The sequence below is a fragment of the Triturus cristatus genome, chromosome 6, assembly GCF_964204655.1.
Source record: "Triturus cristatus chromosome 6, aTriCri1.1, whole genome shotgun sequence".
Classification (NCBI taxonomy): Eukaryota; Metazoa; Chordata; class Amphibia; order Caudata; family Salamandridae; genus Triturus; species Triturus cristatus.
The window spans coordinates 1,045,988,196-1,046,009,718 of NC_140589.1; the positions used below are offsets into that span (position 1 = coordinate 1,045,988,196).

General features: G+C 44.0%; 1 protein-coding gene across 2 annotated transcripts in view; it reads left to right on the forward strand.

Annotated features, from left to right (window-relative positions):
• The first annotated feature begins 3,100 nt into the window (after window positions 1-3,100).
• Window positions 3,101-21,523, forward strand: part of THEMIS (thymocyte selection associated) — a 584,027-nt gene continuing 565,604 nt past the window's right edge. For both annotated transcript variants that reach the window (XM_085611851.1, XM_085611850.1), the window contains exon 1: window positions 3,101-3,381. In XM_085611851.1, coding sequence (XP_085467977.1) covers window positions 3,294-3,381 — 88 coding nt within the window. In that variant the 5' untranslated portion in view covers window positions 3,101-3,293. The remainder of the gene's footprint in view (window positions 3,382-21,523) is intronic.

Sequence of the window (21,523 nt, forward strand, 5' to 3'; positions counted from 1 at the left end):
CTGAAGCAGCAGCGCTTTGGAACAACCTACTCATAAATATCAAAGCAGCTCCCACGTTACTGAGCTTTAGGAAACTTGTTAAAACGTGGCTTTTTAGTGTCTACCCACCTTCGTTCCCTCAACACTGTAAATATCCCAATTCAGTGCCAAGACACCCTTGGGTAATCGTGGGCATTAGAAGTATCTGTAACATCACATAACATAACTCCTTCAATTCAAGGGAGATACTTCAGTTGTCCTTGATGCTTCACAGGCCTTGGTAGGTTCCTGTATGATACAAAGGCACAGACGATGCAGCAGACTGGAAGGGAGACGAAGTCAGGCCCAAACAAAGTCCAGAGTGACCAGATGGTAGAAGTGCAGTGATTTCAGTTCTGAATCTTATCCCACGACAAATCTAGGGACCTACACCCAGGTAGGCCCTTAAGTACCATAAAGAAAGGGTTGGGAAGATTCAGGGGACCCTTCTGGACAGGGGGAAGTTACTCCCATGTCCTTTGTCCAGTTTCGCGCCAGAGCAGGAGCCAACGGCTCCCAGGACTGGTTTGTACTGTACTATGCACCAGGACTCCAAATATGCTCCTCATGCAGACTTTCAGGCGCTGGCAAGACCACCTACCCAGCCCTAATACACTAAATCCTGTCTGGGAGGTGGTCACACCTCCCTGTGACAGGATGCCTATTGTTCTGCCTTCCCCTGCTCGAGCCTGGCTCAGCAGCAGGAGGGCAGAATTGTGTCTCTGGTCGGCAGCAACCATTTTGTGCTGTCCGGGACTAGAAGGCTGGTACCGGGAATACTGAGAGCCTAACAGAGTGTTCTTCCAGTGCTTGGAATCATACCACCCGCACCATTTACGGTGTGGGGGTATGATTCCAACCTGTTTGATACCAAACACGATAGGATTTGTTGCAGCTGTTTTCAAGATGGTCAGTGTGCGATTATGCGGTGCCCCTCTATATAGTATATGGCTGCTTCACTGACAACCCGGGAAAATGGACTCCATAGGCTGCAGGGGTGTCCTGCTCATGCTGGGACACCCTTTCACTTAGAACTAAGCACCCTGCCTTCAGGATTGATAAGGCCTGCTGTAGGGGTGACTTAAAGGTTTTAAGTGCAGTGACACTTAGATATAGTAAACCTATATCTTTAGTAAGTGGTGCATACACCAACTTACACAGACTGCAATGGCAGGCCTGTAACTCCATTTTGAATGGTCTCTCAGGGGCGGCCTAATACATGCTTCAGCCCATGGGAGACTTCTGGGGTACCTATGTCCTGGGTACATGGGTACCATATACTAGGGACTGACAAGGGTACCCCAGTATCCAATCTGGGATGTACCTAAGTAAATAACACAACAGTTTAGCGAGAAAGCAGATAGACTGGGGTCTTGATTAGCAGGGTCCCAGTCAGACTAGTCAAAAACACAGCTTAGTACCAGCCAAAAAGTGGGGGTAACCATGCAGAAGGATCCTACCTTCCTACAGTTAGGGAGAACCGTGTTAATAGGTCAGTTAGTTCTTCAGTGAAGAGTGTGCGATCACCATGTGAGTGATAGATGGTGTGGTGTTTGGTGAGAGTGGTGTCTTTAGTTTTGATTTCTACTCCAAGATATTTGAAGGCCACGTGGTTTGTGATTTCTAGGGGAATACGCTGGGTTTCTTCTATGTGGAGGATCTCATGCCCGCCCTCTATACACCCTGGTCTATCCCTTCTCATGAAGGAATAGCCAGGTGGCATGTGCAAGTCTAGTTTGGGGGTTGAGTGTTTGCTAAGCCAGGTTTCCGTTAGGAATGCAAAGTTGATACCGTTCACAAGTATAGTTTTGACAATTTCTGTGGTGTGTTTTGCAGTTAAGGAGCATGCAGGTTAGGGAGCCAAGGCTATTCTAAGTATTGATTGATTGATTGATAGTGTAGTGTTTGGATAGTGGTGTATTGAATAGGTGGTCTGGGCTTTATGTTAGGTCGGGGATTCTATTAGTGCCAATGATTACTCGGAGTGTAGATCAAGGGAGGGCTACAGTGGTGCATAGTGTATCATTGGAGTCCTGGAAGTGAATAGGTTCTGGGTAAATGGACACGGATGGAAGGGAAGAGGGTGGGTGGGGAACAGAACCAGGTTGAGTGAATAAGGCAAGGAGTGACAAGAAGTGTTAGTCAAGGATGGTGAGGTGATGGTCTGACATTTAAATTAGTATGGTTCCCATTCTGAAGATAGATATGCAGATCTATGCAGTTTATAAGGTGTATGAATCACATGTAGTCCATGCGAGTCAAAATTGTGACAAGGCAAAACACAGATCTCTCCAACAAGTGTGTTGAGTACCGTAGGTATCTTACTGTTATCGTTATCCCCTGAAATTTGACAAGCGCACAAATATCTCTGCTGTAGATGCCATAATCCAAGAGATATTTTAAAATGTGACCTATTCGCAACCAATTAATTGAATAGAACAGCATTTACTTTCACATTTGTCCTTATTGTCAATTTCTTTGCAGCATATTTTGACAAATAAATTGGTGTTGACTGTCAGACTCAACTTTTCATGACTCTAACCCTTGTTACTCCACTCCCTGCCCTCTGCCACAACTTAAACCCCCAATTCATGGATTCCTAGAGTAAAGTTTTTCCAGTTTCCAGCGATGGCTTTCTTCACCCTGCGGAATGGTTGTTACTATAAAAGCAGGAGATGATGTATTTCCTTGCTTGCATTAGTGTCCATGGCAGCCTTGCTTTGCCACTGGTTAGTTAAACTTTAAATTTAAACTTGGGATTGAAGAGGGCACCACTAGCTTCTGTAAAACATACATGGGCAAGTGACTGAAATGCTGGAAACCACGGTTCACCTCTACAACACAAAACCAGAAAGGTAAAAAACAAACTGCAGAAAGAATATGTACCTATTGCACATCAAATGCGCTTGTTTAAGTGCCCTTCACAAGTTCTTTTTATAGACATTGACACCCAAGGAAACCTCGCCTATCTTCTGCGACACACTACTCTCAGGTTGCCCATTGGAGTATTTCGGCTTCTGGGGGCTGCGGGAGAAGGCATTTCCTGCATGGGTCTCTCTGTAACTTCCGTGGCAACACAGACTCGCGCTCGGGATCTCCCCCGACTCTACACTCTGAGCACAAGGGCGGCGAGACAGAGGGCGGCTCCTTCCGCTCTCTGCCGTCTTCAGAGTGTGTGCGAGAAGTCGGTGCTAGTAATTTCCTCTCGGGCGCGGCAGCTGCGTCCTGCTGAGAGGCGCGCGCCAGGTGGCGCGGTAGATACCGTTTCCAGAACCATGTCCACGCTCAAGGCTTTCGTCCAGTCCCTGGACCCAAAGACTCTGCCCCGCGTGCTGCGCATCATTTCTGGCGTGTACTACCAAGGTGAGCGAATTGCACAGAGGTCCAGTTAGCCTTCCGCTTCTTGGCACCATTGGGGGCAGGTTTGCTACTTTACTGATCCTTTTTGAGCCACGGGGCATAAACGGAAACTGCCTAATTCGCCGCATTCCGATGTATATTTAAAGCAGAGCATAAGTACCAGCCTACAAAAAAAAATGATGAACGTAGTGTACGAAACAGAGGTTTGGTAGGCATAATGTGGATGGAAAAAAGAGGTAAAATAGCGAAAAAATAATGGTTAAATGAAAATAATACATAACAAACGTGGTAGGGGCGTAGAGGAAATTGAAAAGTATGGACTGTTCTCATCACTTTAGTAAAAAGAGAATCTTTGGCGTGTATCATCCTAGCAAAGCTAATTTGTTGACAATTTGCTTTTTTTTTAATCACAGGAAAATGAAAACCCTTTGTAGAAAATCAAGAAGGCGTTATTTTTTAAACAATTACAAATATTTGAGAGCATTTTAGAATAATGAAAGATTTTGAAACTTGACAAGCTACTTTCATTCGTTCCATTTGTTGCACTTTTCCAAACAAACTTGGAAAAAATATAAAAAGCGCCGCTCGTGCTAGTAGCTACCTGTTTCGAATTTTGAGCGATTGAAAGCCAGTGCCATTAGTGTTTGTGTACAGCATGTAAAGAAAGGAAGATAGAAATGGAATCTGTAGACAAATGTGTCAATAGATAGACTTTCCGTTCCCTCACAATGCGACTGAGTCATGCGCAAACAGCTGCTCAAAATGAACAAAAAAGTACCGCAAATCATACTAAGTATGTTATGCACTCTCCTCAGAAAACTACATTGTGCTCTAGTTCACGTGTAATTTTCAACCTTCCTACGTATTTGTTGTGAAATAACTTCTGCAAGTATACTGCAACTCCAAGACAAATAAGATGAATTATGTACGAGTCCATTTGCTCGGATCCTGGACACACCTTTAGAGACTTCTTTGAGGGGCAAGCCCATATTTTCAGAGTTTTGTTTATGTACTAAAGTTACTCTTAAAGCGCATAGCCCCATTTCCTTCTCATAATTTATATTTTTCTGTGGTGAATTGAGCATGGTCGTCGTTTCACCAAAATGCCTGGGGTAGCGTAAGTGACATCATATGCCCTTTGACTCCAGTAACATCACAGGAAGTGATATCATATGGCCTTTGATATCATCCCGGCAGTGACGGCATGTGACCTTTGACCCTGGTGATGTCGCAGGAAGTACATCACTAAAGTGTACATTCTCCAATTAGTGCAAGAATAATAAAATAGATGTACCATACATACCCTTATTGTATATCATCCCATGTCTCTTCCATTCCCCATGCTCCATCCCTCACAGCTCTGCCTCAGGATACCTCTCACCGCCATAGCTGCTATCTTCTTATTGCCTTCCTTTCCCATCTTCCTTTAACCTTCAACTTTTCATATCATACCCATCACTTTAACAGTGTTTCTAAATCACTCTGTGATGAGTTCTCCTCTCCGGGTTCACCTCTTAATCACACTTACCTTACGTACTTACCTTACGAGGAACAGCCACGCTTTGTAAAGGCATATATATGGTAACGTCTTGCGTTGCAAAGGCGGTACACGGTAAATGCATTGCGTCGTAATGGATGTGTGGTAGCTCAATTCGTATTCCCGGTCACCATAACGCCTGGCCATGGGTGGGATTTCGAGTTACGGGAAAACAGGAGCATTGTTTAACCAACCTGAAGACTTAAGGAGCACATTTTGCGCTATATAAATATTTTACTAACTAATTAAGGAGTGCGTGGTGGCTGAAGACTACAGGCTGCCACGACAGCCACAAGAAAGTCCCCCGCTATTGTGGAGGTTTTTTTTAAATTCCCCCTTGGATTTAAAAAAAAATCTGAACCAGCTTTTCAATTCATGAAGCTGTCAGTTTTAAAAATAATTTTTTTAGAGCCTCCCCACAACTTCTCACACCTGAGCGATTAATTGTCACTGAAAGGCCCTGATTATGAATTGAGTTGAGCTGATTTCCGTTGTGCCCGCACCAGGATTTACCACATGTTTGGACAATAAACAGTATTTCACCAGATGGAAAATCCTGCTAGTAAAATCGCATTAGGAAAGGACTGCACTGCAGCCAGGACCTATTTCTCGGCCCCGCCTTACTCTAAATAAATGTGAGGCGGCAGCATGTAATGGTCTCCCCACAAGCCAGTATCTTCCTTTTCCCCTCCCACCATCCCTATCACCTCATCACCCCACACTGAAGCCCTAGTACATATTTACAAGCTGCTCAGAACAGGCGTTAAATGTGTATGCTAAACCTCTCAGAATAGGAATTAATATGCAGAATTCGGACCCGTAATTCCGGGTTTGCACAATTATTTTCCATTCAAAGGGGTTTAACACAGAATTGCATAGTGCTGGTGAGGTGTTACCACAGCATACCGGAGTTTACGGGTGCCGAGTTTGCCTCCTTAACATAGTACGCGCACAATGAAACACTCACTCTCCCTCACTTCCGACACCCCTCAGCGCCCACTGGGCCCAAGAATATCCAAACATCGGTTATGTTGTCCAAGGCGGAGACTTTTATTCACATCAAATCATATAAATCTACACAACCATTACAGGAGTAAAGTACTACTTGGATATATATCAGGATCCACAGCAACAGACTTTTTGCAACATCCACATGTCAAAGGCAGTAAGGAAATTAGGCATAACTTTATAATTGATTTCAGCTTCTCCATATGCCTGTAAATAAAATTGTTGGCCGACTCGGCCTACACACTCAGCTGCGCACATTGTGCCGGCAGGCCCCAACACGCTACAGAAAACATTGCCACATGTCAAAGGCAGTATGGAAATTAGGCATAACATTATAATTGATTTTAGCTTTGCCATACACATGTACTTAAATTCTTTGGCCGACTCGGCCGACCCACTGAGCTGCGCACATTGTGCCGGTAGGCCCCAACGTGCTACAGCAAACATTGAATTGCTTGAAATATTGGGCACCGCATAGCGCACTGGCCCACCGAGGTACCTGAACACAGGCAGCCTCCCAAAGAGTCCACACGGTCCATACGTTGCGGGATAGGGCAGTAGAGAAAGGACCACCGGCAGGTCAGTCCCCTCCCCGTGCCTACCCTTGGCAGTAGAGTCCAGGACCACCAGTAGATCAGTCCCCTCCCCGCCTATCCACTGCACAGTTCCATCATACCCCCTCTTGGGGTCCATCCAGTTGCTGAACCTCCATTGCTGCCCATGCCTCCTTTGGTGTTAACTGCCAGCGCTCCGCCTTGCTCTCCTGCCGGGTGGATGGGCGGTTTCCGACGTTCTTGTGGCTTCCCTGGGTCCAAGGAGACAAAGAGGAGGAGACCCCAGGGACGCTGCCTTATATACCAACAACGAGATAGGTTTCAATTTCCAAACGTGTACTTGCACGTCATCGTGAAATCGGATCACCCAAACCAGCCTCTGCCACTGAAGCTCGGTTTTCATGGCGCCACTAAGGGCGCCCCTCCCCTAGGCGAGGGGGCGCGTAATCAGTACTGAGCAACTCAGATTTAGGGAGAAAGTGTCATAAATAAGGCAAAGAAATGCCACACATATACACAATTAGGTTAAGGGATTACTTGGTAGTTACGTAATGCTGTACGAGGAACATAATCACACATTGGTTTGCAAACATTAAACAAACCAAATAAAAAGTAAAATGAAACCGATTACTGGGGCTGCAATGCTGTGATTCCTGGCAGGTTGCAAAAATGCTTCATTCTTCAAAAGTGCAGGCCACATATCACAAGAAAGCTGGGGTCCAGCAACACTAGGAAGCATGAGAAGCCAGTCTAGAAATCCACCAAAATCCACAGCTGGCAGGCCAAGCCGACTCGAGCTTGGTGGAGGCTGGAGCCGGGAAGCCTCAAAAGGTGTTGCTAAGGAACAGCTTAGCTGTTCCGATAAGTTGAAATATTTAAATGTTTCAAGCTTCCCCTGTGTCCAGCTGCCTAAAGAAGCTAATAGTATAAAGAGGGAGGAACAGAAAATACCTGGAAGGCCGAACGTCATAAGAGAGGGATCGGGGAGGGGGAGTGGGGGGGGGGGGGGGTTCTCCCCTTGTAAATTTTCGAAAAAAGAGTGGGCAATGGTGCATTTTCAAGCAAATTTGAGAAAGCACAAAGGTTAATAAAGCAATTGTAAAATTGTAGTTATGACATCAATAAAAATATTTCAATGGGCCATTCCAAGGTCTTGGGGACCTTCATAGTGTATGTGTGTTGCATGCGTAAAATGTGGGTGTAGTGGTCCCCCATTTCACTCAGGGAATGGACTCCCTCAAGAATGCCCAGAAAATGGAGGCACGTAAAGGTCTCCATGCCCTTCATGGTTGTTTGTGTAGTGTGGGAGAGAAGGGTTCCCTCCGTCACTCAGGAGATGGAAGCACCTTGGGGCCACCAGCTTTTTTTTTTTTAAGACATTCTTTTATTAGTTTCAATCATAGGAAGTACAAGAAAGATATTTTAAAGGCTAGATACACAAGCAATTACAATGATTTCTGAACAAAGGAATAGCCTCAGAAATTGCATATACAGATTATACATGTCAATGTAGCAAATCCCTCCCAACGCTAAACATGTATTTGTTCATAAAAACTGAACACTCACCCCTCCTAGACTCACATCAAGTTTCACTGTATCGGATTACGCCTTCCAAGACTCCAAGTACAGCAACTCAATTTGGTTATCTGATTTTTAGTCATGCTATATCCCTAGGGAGCAACAGAAGGGTCTTCTCCATAGTATGCCCATATTATGTGTGGTTGGCTATGCCATTTTATTTATACAGTGTAAGGAAGATTCAAGAGTCACAAAATGTTCTAACAGCACATTCAACTCCAATGATATCGTAAATTTCCTCATACCTTGGTTTTCTTCTCTGCGTATCGCTATTCCTTCTATCCTCCCCCACCGTACCACTTCATTATGCCATGTCAACACTGCTGGTAATTGTGCAGATTTCCATCTCATAGTAATTGAACGTTTCGCCAATATAAGTACCAGGTTCGCAAATCTATACTGTGTCTTTTGAGATTCGCGTATTTTACAAAGCCCCAGTATACCAAATTCCACTGTGTTGTTGCCTATACCTGGAGTCACTTCATTGAGGAGTGTGTATACCGTCTCCCAGAAGGGTATCAACTTTGTGCATGCCCAAATCATGTGTACTAGCCCGGCCGGCTGTGAGTGGCATATGGGGCATACGTCTGCCGAATCTGGGAACATTTTGCTCAGCCTATGTGGGATCAGATATGCCCGATGTAATAATATAAGATGGCTCAGTTTACATTTAGGGTTATGTGACACTTTCTTGAGGTATTCTAACATTTTCTCCCATTCCTTATCCGTTAGTTCTTGGCCCAGGTCGGCCAACCATTTCTCTCTATGCTCTTGGAGTGGGACTGCTGCATGCGTTCGAATGCCCCTGTATATCCATCTCGTTAAGTGTCTCCCCTGTCCCATTAAGTATGTCATATGGACTAGTTCGTGACCAGACCCCTTTCATATATGTGCTGATTCAAGCGTGTAGTAGTTAGAGCAAATTTGGGACACCTTGCTCGTCACCAAATGTGTTGTGGTCCATAAGTAGTTTGTCCACATATAACATTCCCACAGTGGTTACCTCCTCATCTGTCCATTTGTGCAATTGCCTAGAGGAGATTATCGCAGTCGGTGTAGGGATCCCCATCAGAGGGATGTTTGGTGCATATGGGCGCAGACGTTTAGTATATTGAATAGCCTTCTTCCAGTAGGCCAAAGCTATCTTTAGTAGAGGGGGTGCATTTTAAAGGGGTTTGCTTTTGGGCAACAACAATGTATGTAATACACCCTTTTCCCACGTTGCTTGTGACATGCCTATTTCCTGCAGGTGTTGGCCAGCTATCCAGTAGGATAGCCATTGCAGTTGACTAGCATAGCAGTATGTCTGAAAGTCAGGAACTCCCAGGCCTCCCCTGTTAGTACCTAGCTGCAGTTTTGAAAGCCCTACTCATCTACGCCCGATACCCCATATTAATTCGGTTAATAGTGTGTTGAGCGTTTTGAATATATGTGACAGGACTATTATTGGCAGATTAGTGAAAAAAAAGAGCAGTCTGGGAAGAACTGCCATTTTGGATATGGCGACTCTCCCCGCCACTGAGAGCAGTAGCGAAACCCAAAAGGAAATCTGAGAGCTGAGCGATTTAATTGCTCAGCTCAAGTTACCCTCCAGTAGATCCTGTGGTTGTCTATAAATATGTATACCCAGATATTTAAAAGTATCAGGTGCGACAGCAAACGACCATTGTCCAAAGTCAACCGATTCAGTATGTGCAGTGTTCTGAAAGCAATAGGCATTAGACTTAGATTTGTTAATAGCCAGACCAGATAGCGTTCGGAAGTGTCAGAACACCGCAGGAAGGGGGTCGTTGGGGCCCTGGGGATTGTTGAGGTAAAGTATGATGTCATCTGCGTAGGCAGAGAAAATGTGGGCGATGGACCCCAGCTTGATACCCCTGTTACCCGCAACTGCCCTGATCTTTGTGGCAAGTGGTTCGAACGCCAACACAAACAGTAGGGGCGATAATGGACATCCCTGTCTCGTGCCTCTGGCTACTGGGTAGGGTCGAGAAATATGAGCACCTGTCCGGGCCCGGGCTGTGGGGTCTGTATATAATAGGCGGATCCATTCAATGTATTTCAGTGGTATGCCAAATAGAGATAGGGCACGGAGCATATAGTCTCAATGAAGAGTATCAAAGACCTGCCACAGGTCCAACGAAATGCAGCCTGCCAAAGTATTATCCATAGGTAGTGATGTTATTATCTGATGTAGACGCTTTATGTTTAAGGAAGTGCTTCTCCCTGGCACAAAGCTGCACTGATCAATGTGTATCAAGCACAGTAGGTACTGTTGTAATCTACGGGCCAAAAGTTTACTGAGGATTTTATAATCCGTATTTAGTAAAGAAAGGGGTGAGTCTCCCCTCATATCTGTAGGGTCTCTGCCAGGCTTTTGTAGCGATGTTACCGACGCCTGTCTTGTAGTAAGGGATAGAGATCTTGCTTCTAATGCAGCATGATATAACTTTTCTAGCTGGGGGGGCAGTTGCGAGGAGAAGGTCTCGTAGAATTCCACAGGGAGGCCATCTAGGCCTGGGGTTTTGTTGCTTGGAAGGTCTTTTATTGCTGCACAGATTTCAGCTTTTGTCACAGGAGCTGCTAATTCCTTGATCTGTGTGGTCGTAAGTTGGGGGAATTCTAAATCTGTGAGGAAGTCCTGGAGTTCCTCTGCTTCTAGTTTCGCAGGGGCCACATATAACATTGCATATTATTTCTGAAATGCCATATTAATGTCAAATTGCGTATTGACCTTGGTTACCTCAAGAGTGTTGATTTCATGTATAGGGATATTAGTTGGATTGTCCAGAATAATTCTCGCTAGTAATGTACCCGCTTTGTCTGCCTCTGCATGTTGTTTTTGTGTATATGTGCGATAATCTATGGTCCGCAGTTGCTCGAGTAATTCAGCATGCTTAATATGTGCTTCTTGTAATGCTTCAGCATTAGTATCATCTAATGCCGCTTCTGTTTCCAGCTTACCCAGTCGGTCCTCTAAGTACCGTAACTCTGTGTCTACCATAGCATGAACCCCTGCTTTGATACTATTGGCTACTCCGCAGATGACTGCAAAAAGAACAATTGATGGACAGAATGCAGAACAATGTCATACATTCACCCCAGTATAGAGATCTGGGCCTAAATCCATCATTTTTTTGCTCACCATGCCATTCCAGTTTGGACCCAGCCATATGCAAATCAGTCTTGACCCTGTGCCCAATGGGAACAGTCCAGCCCCAACTGCCAGTCTAGGTCCTCCCTGAACTGGAAACAAGCATAACAGTCTTAAATGCCTCCAATTATATCTGCCATGTACTGGCAGTGTTTGCATTTTCCGTAAAGTAATTTGTTATGGCAGTGGATAGGGTAGTGTGAAATACCGGGTCTTCCAGTGCAACTGGTTGCAGTCTCCACGTCGGAACCGGGGTGGGGACCTTTCCCCTTTCTAGTGTCAATTACAATGGTCTGTGGTCTGATAGCGTTTTCCCAAGATATGTCGACAGGGAAATATTACAGACTAAGGACATGGAGCAGAATATCCTGTCGATGCTTGTGTGTAACAGGTGTATGTGGGAGTAGTATGAGTATTCGCGGCTGGATGGGTTATGTACTCGCCAGGCATCTTCAATTGTCCACCCTGATGCCCAATTCAGCAGTGCATCAGCCTGTTTTCTACAAGTAGCACTCGCCAGAGGAGGATGAGAACGGTCAATATCTATGTTCAGTACTGTGTTAAAATCTCCACCTATTATCCAGGGATAGGCCTCCCAACCTGTCAGTGCTGTGTTCAGCGATATCCTGTTCCGTATAAGGGGCGTATATGCTCCCAAGGATCAGTGGGTCCCCATCTAGTGTACCAATGAGTTGCCCCTGCCATTTTTGTCTACGCTTAAGTGTCTCGGAATGGGTTAGGTGTGTTTCCTGTAACATAACAATGTGGGCCTTCCTTCTATTCAATTGTTTTTGGATTCTGTTTCTCTTTTGGACAGACCCCATCCCTCTGACATTCCAGGTTAGGATCTTGTATTTCCCTGACGTAGCCATGAGTTAGATTATGCTGCTGTTTTGTACCCATTTCTGCGTAGTCTTGATGGCAGGCCTTATATATGCTGTGTGTGAGTCTGTTTAAACTAACAACCACCCGCAATATTGGGATCCCCGACAAAACAGTGAAGGACCAAACTTTGATAAAGAGAACAATCATTAAACTTTACAAGAAAAACAAGAGAGGAAACCATAGCCACCATAAAGCCAAGGGAGTATTTTCCTCCGGAGCGGTCACACGTCAGGCCCAGACTAGGCCCAGTTATTTCCAAATTTGTGTTGCCACTACTTAAAACAAATTTGGGGCCACCAGCTTGTTCTGATGCTTGTTGCTACCAGGTTACACAAACAAGCTTGTGTATGATTGCCATTTAATACAGTCAGACGAAGACTCATTCCATTTGTTCATCAAGAAGCAACCTCACTCTACACAGATTAGCCATTTTAATTGGCTGTTCCTGAGCTGAGTTGGCATTTACTCAGCCTGATTAATACTGGTCTGGTATGGGTCAAAGCTGATGTGCTGAAACGGATCAGCACAATGCTCATTTAAACGGTGGCAGCATGTTACACATTCCCCCAGGCACCACAGAACACAAACACCCATGAAATGCACATAGACGTATATTTTCCTTTTTCATTTTCATCTCCATGAATAAGTATGTCCACAAGTAATCCAAACAGAAGTTTCACCAAAAGAGACAGAGCCCCTTCCAAAATAAATGTCATCAAAATTACACATTCCATTACTTGTACTGAAAAAGTTATTTTTTTACGATGTTATCTTCCTGTATAATTTCTATTGCAGATCATAAAATGTGCATGGATGCTTTATTGAATTGTGGGAAATGAGGTTTCCCTCTGATGCTCCTGTATGCTTTCAAAGCCTGAGAGCCAGCAGTTATACTTTTAAAGAAATAAAAAAACACGGCGTAAAGAGGTATTTTAGCACCATGACGGTATTCAGTATAACAAAGGAAACATTGGTTGCAAAGAAACATTTCAATGTTACTACGACTCTTCGAATCTCCATTGCATGAACACAACCTGCACCACACCAGTCTCCAAGATACCTCATGCATAAAGAATGCTCACAAAGGTCACTCAGTAGTACCTGACCTTATTCCACAATGCAGCCTTCAGCGGTAAGCCCCTTCGACTTCTGGGTAATATGGGATCCATATTGCTGCTGGCACACAATCGTTACTCTTCATGATGGAACAAAAGAGGCGAAGGAGATTGGAGAAGTGGTGTGGAAGGGAGACTACACTCTATTATCGGATGCCTAAGTCACCTCAGCTAGCAACCACAGCAAGGCGCTGAACCAGTGCCCTGCATCTTTCCCAGAATGATCAATTCACTTTTTTTTACTAGAGTTCTTGCAAGGCCCTTTCTAGTCTATGCAGATCGGCTTGCATCTTCATACTAGCGGTTAAAGGGCCAGATGTATCAATATTGGATTTTGCGATTCCATAATAGCAAATTTTACCGATTCGCTATTATGGAATCACAAAATGCAATGTATGTAGGTTTCGCAATAATAATTGCGATTCCTTCATATTCCTTATTTGCGACTCGCAAATTGTGAGTCATAAATAAGGAACGGCAATTGCATGCGCAATTTGCGAGTACCCAATAGGTACAACTTCAAGTTGGTGGTAATTTGCTATTCCTTAAAGGCAGGTCGCAATTGTTTTTGGCTGCCTGCATTTCATTTAAGGAATTTCAAATTGCGATTCCCTAAATGCATTTGCAGAATAGAGGATTGCAATGTTTGCGATTCCCTATTTTGGTAATGCCTTTTGGGATGATACATCCCAAAAGGCTTTTCCCCTTTTGCAAACGTTTGCAAACAGGAAAAACGCTTGATACATCTGGCCCTTAGAGCCCAAACTTGAAAAGTAACAAGCCAGAACTGTGTTGTCATTAAACAAAGATGGTTTGGGCATTACGCACTAATGACTGCACAGTTATACAGGGGCTCCTCGATATATTTTTGATGGCGAGAGGGCATTATTCATCATTGTGTCCTCATGTTGGATAAACTAACTCTATCCCATTGCATATACATCTAAATACCGCTTACTGCTCCTGACGGGTCTTGACGCGTTTTTGGTGGGCAGAACATTATTGGCCTTTGAGAGATGAAAAGCCTTTGAATGATTTTTAGCCCACGGCAATCCCCTGAGATTCCTTTCTTCCCATCCTCAATAGTATTTTAAATCGCTTGAGCCAACATTTTCCTCAACATGTTGTACCGTGGCGTTGACATCCAGTCCCTCCACAGTTGTGAGGGCAGTATAAGGTGCCAAGTTAGGTACACAAAAAAGTCTCCCATTTACAATGCAGTCTCACAGAAAACATTACAATGCAGATCTATAAAGTACATTTAGGGGCGATAAAAAAAACACACTGATTCACGAATAAGCCGAATAAGCTGAGGTCCATGAAAAATAAATGTGTACAGTGTCATCCAATACAAGGAAAAAAGATCAATCCATGTTCATCCTGCTGCACTTTTAATACCCTGGAAAATCACATTCAGAGTTACTGGAAGATCAGCAGTAACTGCACCTTAACAGACAAGCTGCTCTTACAAAGAGAAGTTCCAACTCACTTTGTTAGTATATTTGCAGTAAAACGCTCATCTCCTGGTCCCTCTCAAAGAACACTTGTGACTATCTCCAGGCGTGCTGCGTGCACTGTGACCACCAGCTCGGCCCCCAGTCTCTATCTCACCCCACAACTCCTGAGCCAATCCTTGCGCTGCTACCTTGCTACTTATGTTAGAAAGCAGTGCGAGAATTGATTTGGTCAGGAGCTGCTAGCGCTCCTTAGGAGTCTTGGGGGCCTTGGCAACAATCCCCAGGGATCCTACATTGCACAAGTAAGCGAGGTTGCAATTGTGAATGTTGGGCTGGTCGGAGCAAGGCACCATCCAACCTGACATGCGCAATTCATCCCAAGGAGGCCCGGTGTTCACCGTCACTCATTCAAGCAGGCTCCCACCCCACCCATGTCGGTGTGCGTTTAGTCACTCTGCTGTGGCAAACGTTGCCCTGGCCATGCCATGCACTGGGTAAAAATTGAATATAGGGGTCCATGGGCAACAAAACAAACAGGGGGAAACACTGCCGCTGTTCCTGTTGCTTCCTTTGCAGCTTCTGAAGCCAGGGGTTGAAAAGGAAATGCCATGGGTCATAAGAGGCAGGCCAGGGGTTGCAGCTGCGACCCATAGATGATGTCCATGGATAACACTGTGATATGCTGTTTTGCCCCAAGACTTTAGCACTCCCATTAGCGCAGGACTCTAGGGCGATCAACGTGTAGCAAAACCACTGTGCTTGCTCTCACACTTCCTTGCATGACTTCTGTTGGAATTACACTGGATGACAGGTCAGTTCTTGATGAGTGCGAATCACAATTATATGATTTAACCTGAGTCCTGGGCATGCTGAGGTGCATTTGTATTTTCTGATACCCTTTGAAAAGCACTAGTAGGTGTGATTTTATTTATAAAGCACTTTATACCATTGACAAGGCCTCAAAGTGCTTTCAGCAGACAGGTAGCACGCTGCTCCGTACATTTTGGACCTTTAATGAGAGCTCCGTGGACTAGATATAGGCCTTGGTTTTCCTACCAAATGAGAAAAAAGGATGCCTCTTAAGATACATTCTTGCCCAATGAGGTATAGACTTAAATGTTTTTTGGTTCGGTACAAAGGAGCAAGGGACTAAGTTTGATTCTATCCTCCAGAAAGTTTACATCTAACTCTAGGTAGCATGCATAGATGGACGGAGATTGAGGTTCAGTCATCACTCTGCACAGAAACTTGTTTTCCACTGACTAACAGGGGTCCTCATTTATAAAGCCCACACTCCAGCTCCATAGGATGCAACCGGAACACACTTAGTATTATAGATTGTAATAATTGACTTAATTGGTTTGTGGCCCAATCTTCTTACAAAATTAAATATTGAGTTAATAGATCTCTGATATTGGACAGTGCATGATCTAAATTGGAAGTCCCAATTCATACTTGAGTCAAAATCCATCCCCAGGTATGCAGACATTTTTTACTTTATGTATTTCAGTGCCTCCTAATTGAAACTTCATTGTTTTGATGTGTTTTAGCCCCACTGTCATGATAAAAGGTTTACTAAGATTTGTTTTTAGGCTTTGCGCATCTATAACATTTTAAAACTCGTCCAAGAGAGCTTGCAGCCCTCTCCCATTCTTGAGATCAGAATGGCATCTTCTGTATAAAATAGAGCTGGGATTGAGATGTCTTTTATCTGGAGCATGACTTTCCTTACACGGTACAGGAATTTCTGTAGGCCATTGATATATATATATTTTAAAAATCAACGGGCCTACAAACATCCTTGGCGCACACCCGTATCGGACTTGATCTCCAGTGAGAGCGCCCCATTATAGCGTATTTTGGCCACCATGTGCAAGTGTATCTTATGTAACAGGTCAATCAATGCCTTATCAAACCCTTGTTTCTCCATGATGGACCACAGCAAGGGACCGTGTACCATGTCAAATGCACTGGAGAGGTCCATAAATACTAGATTTATGGACCCTCCCTTGGCATTGACATATTTGTCAAGAATTGTTTTGAACCTTTCTTGGGACCTCCTTGAAACAACGATAGCTATTCAGTAGCTTTCTTTTTTTATGTCGGGCAGACAATTTGAATGAACTTGACTACATTCTGAAATTGCTTATGTAGTCATCCAAGGGTCATTCAACATTCCAATCTACCATCCTGAAGATGGTCTAACAGATGTCTTCACTATCTAGACCGGAACGTTGACAACTACACCTATTTTCTTTGTGAATTATTCACTTGAGGATTTGTTTCTGTTTGATCAGTTACAATTTCCTGTTGTATATATTGTTTGGAATAGGTGTCCACATTAGTGATAATGAGATGCTTGTAACAACAAATCCTTTTTTAAATCTCAGTCACTATGTGTTGATTTATATTGATATATGTATTGGTTTTTTGTACCCTTTGAATAGTTTTTCATTATAAATTTACATTTTGAAAATTTAGACCCATGTGAAATTATCTGTGGCAGATGTTTTCTAATTGAAATAATCTAATTTATTTTTAACTAACTTAATGTGAGCTACTAGATAGAGCTTGCGACCGTTGTTTGCTTATTCGATATTAAATTGTGTGAAACTAAGAAAATCCCTTGTAGGCACATTTACCTGCATATTCAAACACACAATTTAAAATCCACATTTACTAAAAGATGTGTTATTAAATTCTGAGTTCAGAGAGCCTAAACTCCATTCCTCCATCTTGTACAAATGGAAAGTTACCCTTGTAAGATATTACAAGACAGCTCCCATGTTAATCTAGGGGACAGACAGCCTTTAGTGAAAAATGAAATTCACAGTATTTCACTATCAGGACATGTAAAACACACTACTACATATTCTAACTGTCACATACTCTGGCCCCTGCCCATTGGGCTACCTTGGTCCCGCCTTAGGGGTGACTTACATGGAAGAAAAGGGAAGGTTAAGACTTGGCAAGTGGATGTACTTGCTAGGTATATATGCTAGTAAAAACTGCATGCAGACATTGCAGTGGCAGGTCTGAGACACCTTTGAGAGGCTACTTGTGTGGGTGGCACAAGCAATGCTGCAGGCCCACTAGTAGCATTTGATTTACAGGCCCTGGGCATACACGGTGAACTGTACTAGGGACTTACTAGTAAATAAAATGTGCCAATCATGGAAAATCAATCATATAGTAGGAGCACTTGCACTTTAGCACTGAATAGCAGTGAAAAAAGCTCTCAGAGACACTAAACCAGCAAAAACAACGTCCAGTATACCATCAAAAACAGTAGGTTAGAAGGCAAAAAGACAGAGGAAACTTGCCAAAAGAAGCGAGGTCTAACACTGCCCATGCAGTACACAGCACAATTGGTGCTGTAGTCCACTGGTGACATTTAACTTACAGGTCCTGGTTACTCCATGTGCCATATACTTGTGACTTATAGGTAAGTTAAACATGCCAAATAGGGTTATGCCAATTCAACCATGTAAAAAGAGGGAGCACAGGCACTTTACTACTGGTTAGCAGAAGTAAAGTGCACCAAGTTCTATAACCACCAAAAACTGATAAAGAAAAGATCTTACAAGAAACCACGAAAAGATGGTCATTTCTTACAGAAACTACCCACGCCCATGGTAGTTCTTATATTTAAGGTAGAAAAACCTGAAAGGAACATCAGCATTGGCATGGTAAGTCCCAAGGTGGTGCTCTACCGTGAAGACCTTACCTGGAGGGAGATGGACTACCTTTTTTTTCTTTTTTGTTGCCATGAACAATTCTTTTTATTTTCATGTAATGTTTATTGATTTTCACTTTAACATATTTGGATAGCAGAGCAGTTTGAGGATGTACATGCATTGAAGTATGACATTTAGTACAGAGATACCAAATTACTCAGCCTTAGGATATATGGAAGCATGTGCTAACATATTGCGGACCTACTGTGTCCATATTGCTCAATGAGAACATTAAAACATAGAAACAACTTTATTTATTAACAGTATATGCTCTATGCATTTATGAAACGGTCCCTATTGTGTAATTTCCCCTTACGTGCTTGATACGTTGTGTTGCATTGCGTGGTGGATTACCTGACGGATATGATGGTGTGTGCATTGGAGGGGATGCTAGGTCTTAAGATAATTGCGCTTGAGAGGGAGTGCAAGGACTTTGACCAGTTGTATTTGCGCCTGTGCATTGGGGGAGGCTCGCAAGATCGAGGTGTCAAAGCGACTAACTTGGATAGCCCTGATTGGGGTTGGTTGAGAGGGAGGTCTATAGCGGGATGTTCCAGTGGGAAGTCGGTTCTGTGGAGTGATGCTATTGTGTCCGTATTGGAAGAGTTTCAATTCTACAAAGGAAATTATCAAACATCAATCTAATCAAAAACTCAAACCCTGCACAATGGCATCCCTTCCGCTGCCAAACTGCAACATATTTGCTTCCTTACTTCTTGAAAAGTCTAAAAAGATTGAAAGTGATCTACAAACAGCAATTGAGCTCCTCCCGATGATACCCCTGAATAGCCCAGGCTAGCATATGATCATTCAGCACCCAGACCTACATGGACTCTCCCTCAAAAACAACGCGTCGTGGGACACTTTCAAAACCTGTGATGAAAATACCATTCTTAATATCTTAACAACACTTTAACCGTAAAGCCACTTCTGCGACCCTTACCAGCTATCATCTTCAATGAGATTAAAACCTCTTTACTCCCTCTCTGGACTAAGATAGTGAATGTTTCACTAATCCAATGGGCTTTACCAGACTGCCTAAAATTAGGGCAGGTAACCCCCTTCCTAAAAAAACCCACAGCGGATCATACAAACCCCGATAACGTCCGTCCCATCTCCACCATTCCCTCTCTGGCAAAGCTCCATGAGAAATGTGTACATACCCAGCTATGCAATCACATTGATCAGTTCCACCTTATTGACCAATTCCAATCCGGTTTCTGTCAGGGTCACAGCACGGAAACAGTCCTTACCCACATAGTTGATGACACACTTAAAATGCTAGATCAGAACAAATCTTGTCTCCTAATCCTCCTAGACGTATCCTCAGCCTTCGACACAGTCAAACATGAGAGCCTCCTTGAATTACTTGAACACAGAATGGGATTATCAGGGGTTGTCCTAAATTGGCTCACCTCATTTCTACACAACAGAACTCAAAGAATTACGATTAACCAATCCTTGTCCACTAATACTCCTGTCACTTTAGGGGCCCTCAGGGGTCTACCTCATCACTTACTCTCTTTAACCTGTTCATAGAGCCTCTAACTGAAATTCTGAAATTTTCCAAAGTACAATACCACATGTATACAGACAACACCCAACTATACCCTAAAATCTCTTCCCATGAGGATATCCGTCTACTCAACACAACTCTGAAAAAACCCATAACTGGCCAGCCAGAAACCACCTTAAACTCAACTCGCTCAAAACCGAATTCCTCTTAATTGCCCCCCCAAAAAGATCCCTCGACATCGAAGATTAGATGAAATGCTTAACAGTCTTCAATTGCCTTCCACACATTATAGATTCCACAAGATCACTAGGAATTACACTTAACGAGAATCTGAACATTCAAGAACACATCAGCTCAGCCACCAGAGGAGCAAACTTTCAAATGAGCAGTGTTAGACCTGGCATCATTGGCATGAGTCTCTCCTCTATTTTTTTCTGTTTGCCTCCTCTGTTTACGATGTTTTTGCTGGATTATTGCTTTGGGCACTGTGCCACTGCTGATCAGTGCCACAGTGCAATTGCTCCCTATGTTAAATTGTTACATTGATTGGTGATACCATGATTGGCTTGGTTGACTTACTGTTCAGACCCTAGTCTAGTGCACTGCGTGTGCCAAGGGCGTGTAAGTTAACTGCTGCTGGTGGGCTTGCAGCACTGGTTGTGCCACCCACAGAAGCAGCGTGTAAAATGGGTCTCAGGCCTGCCATCGCAGAGCCTGTGTGCAGTCCCTGACTGCCATGTCGACTTGGCAAGGAAACCTACTTGCCAGTCTCTAAACCTTTACTTTGCCACATTTCAGACACCTCTATGGTAAGCCCTAGGGCTGGGTGCATTGTGGGTAAAAGGTAGGTCATGCCCTGATGTGTGTGGCATGACCTAATAGTGAATTACAGCCATTTTCGTTTTTCACTATTGAAGGGCTACCTGCCTCCAATGATTATTAACTCCATTATAATCTAACTGACTCAGGGAGCATGGTAGCAGATCAAGTTTCGTATCCCTGAACTCAGAATTTAATAACACATCCTTTAGGATGGATGGTTTTTAAGTTTTATGTTTGAAAATAGCCCTTTTAGAAAGTGGCTATTTTCTTGTCCAACTATCCACCGGTCTCTGCTGGTTTGGTGTGTGTGTCAGGGGCTGGGTGGCTCAAGAGGTCTGAATGAGTCAGCGTAGGGTGAATGAGGCATTTACACATAGAGTGAGGGAAGAGTAGCCTGCCCTGCCTGACACAATGCTGGCTCCACCTCCTGCTGGGCGACTGATAGCCCTGCTCCTGCCAGTGACAATACTGGCTCCGCCTCCTGCTGGGCGGCTGAGGACCCTGCCCTGCTCAGTGAATAGGCCAGGTGCCTCTGCCTGGCAACACCCACAACAAACCTGAGATGGGGGGAATTTCCCTGATTGGACAAAAGGAACAAAGGAGAAATGGGGTATAAGAGAAGGACCCCTGAACCAAGAACTCAGATCACTTCTGACAAGGAAACCTCTACCAAGGACAAGAAGTCTGCTGATCTAAGGACTTGCCTCCCCCTTCTGCCAGTGTGCTGTTTGCTGGGGGGAACCTGAAGCTGCTTCTTTATTTTTGCCAAGGAACAAGGAGAG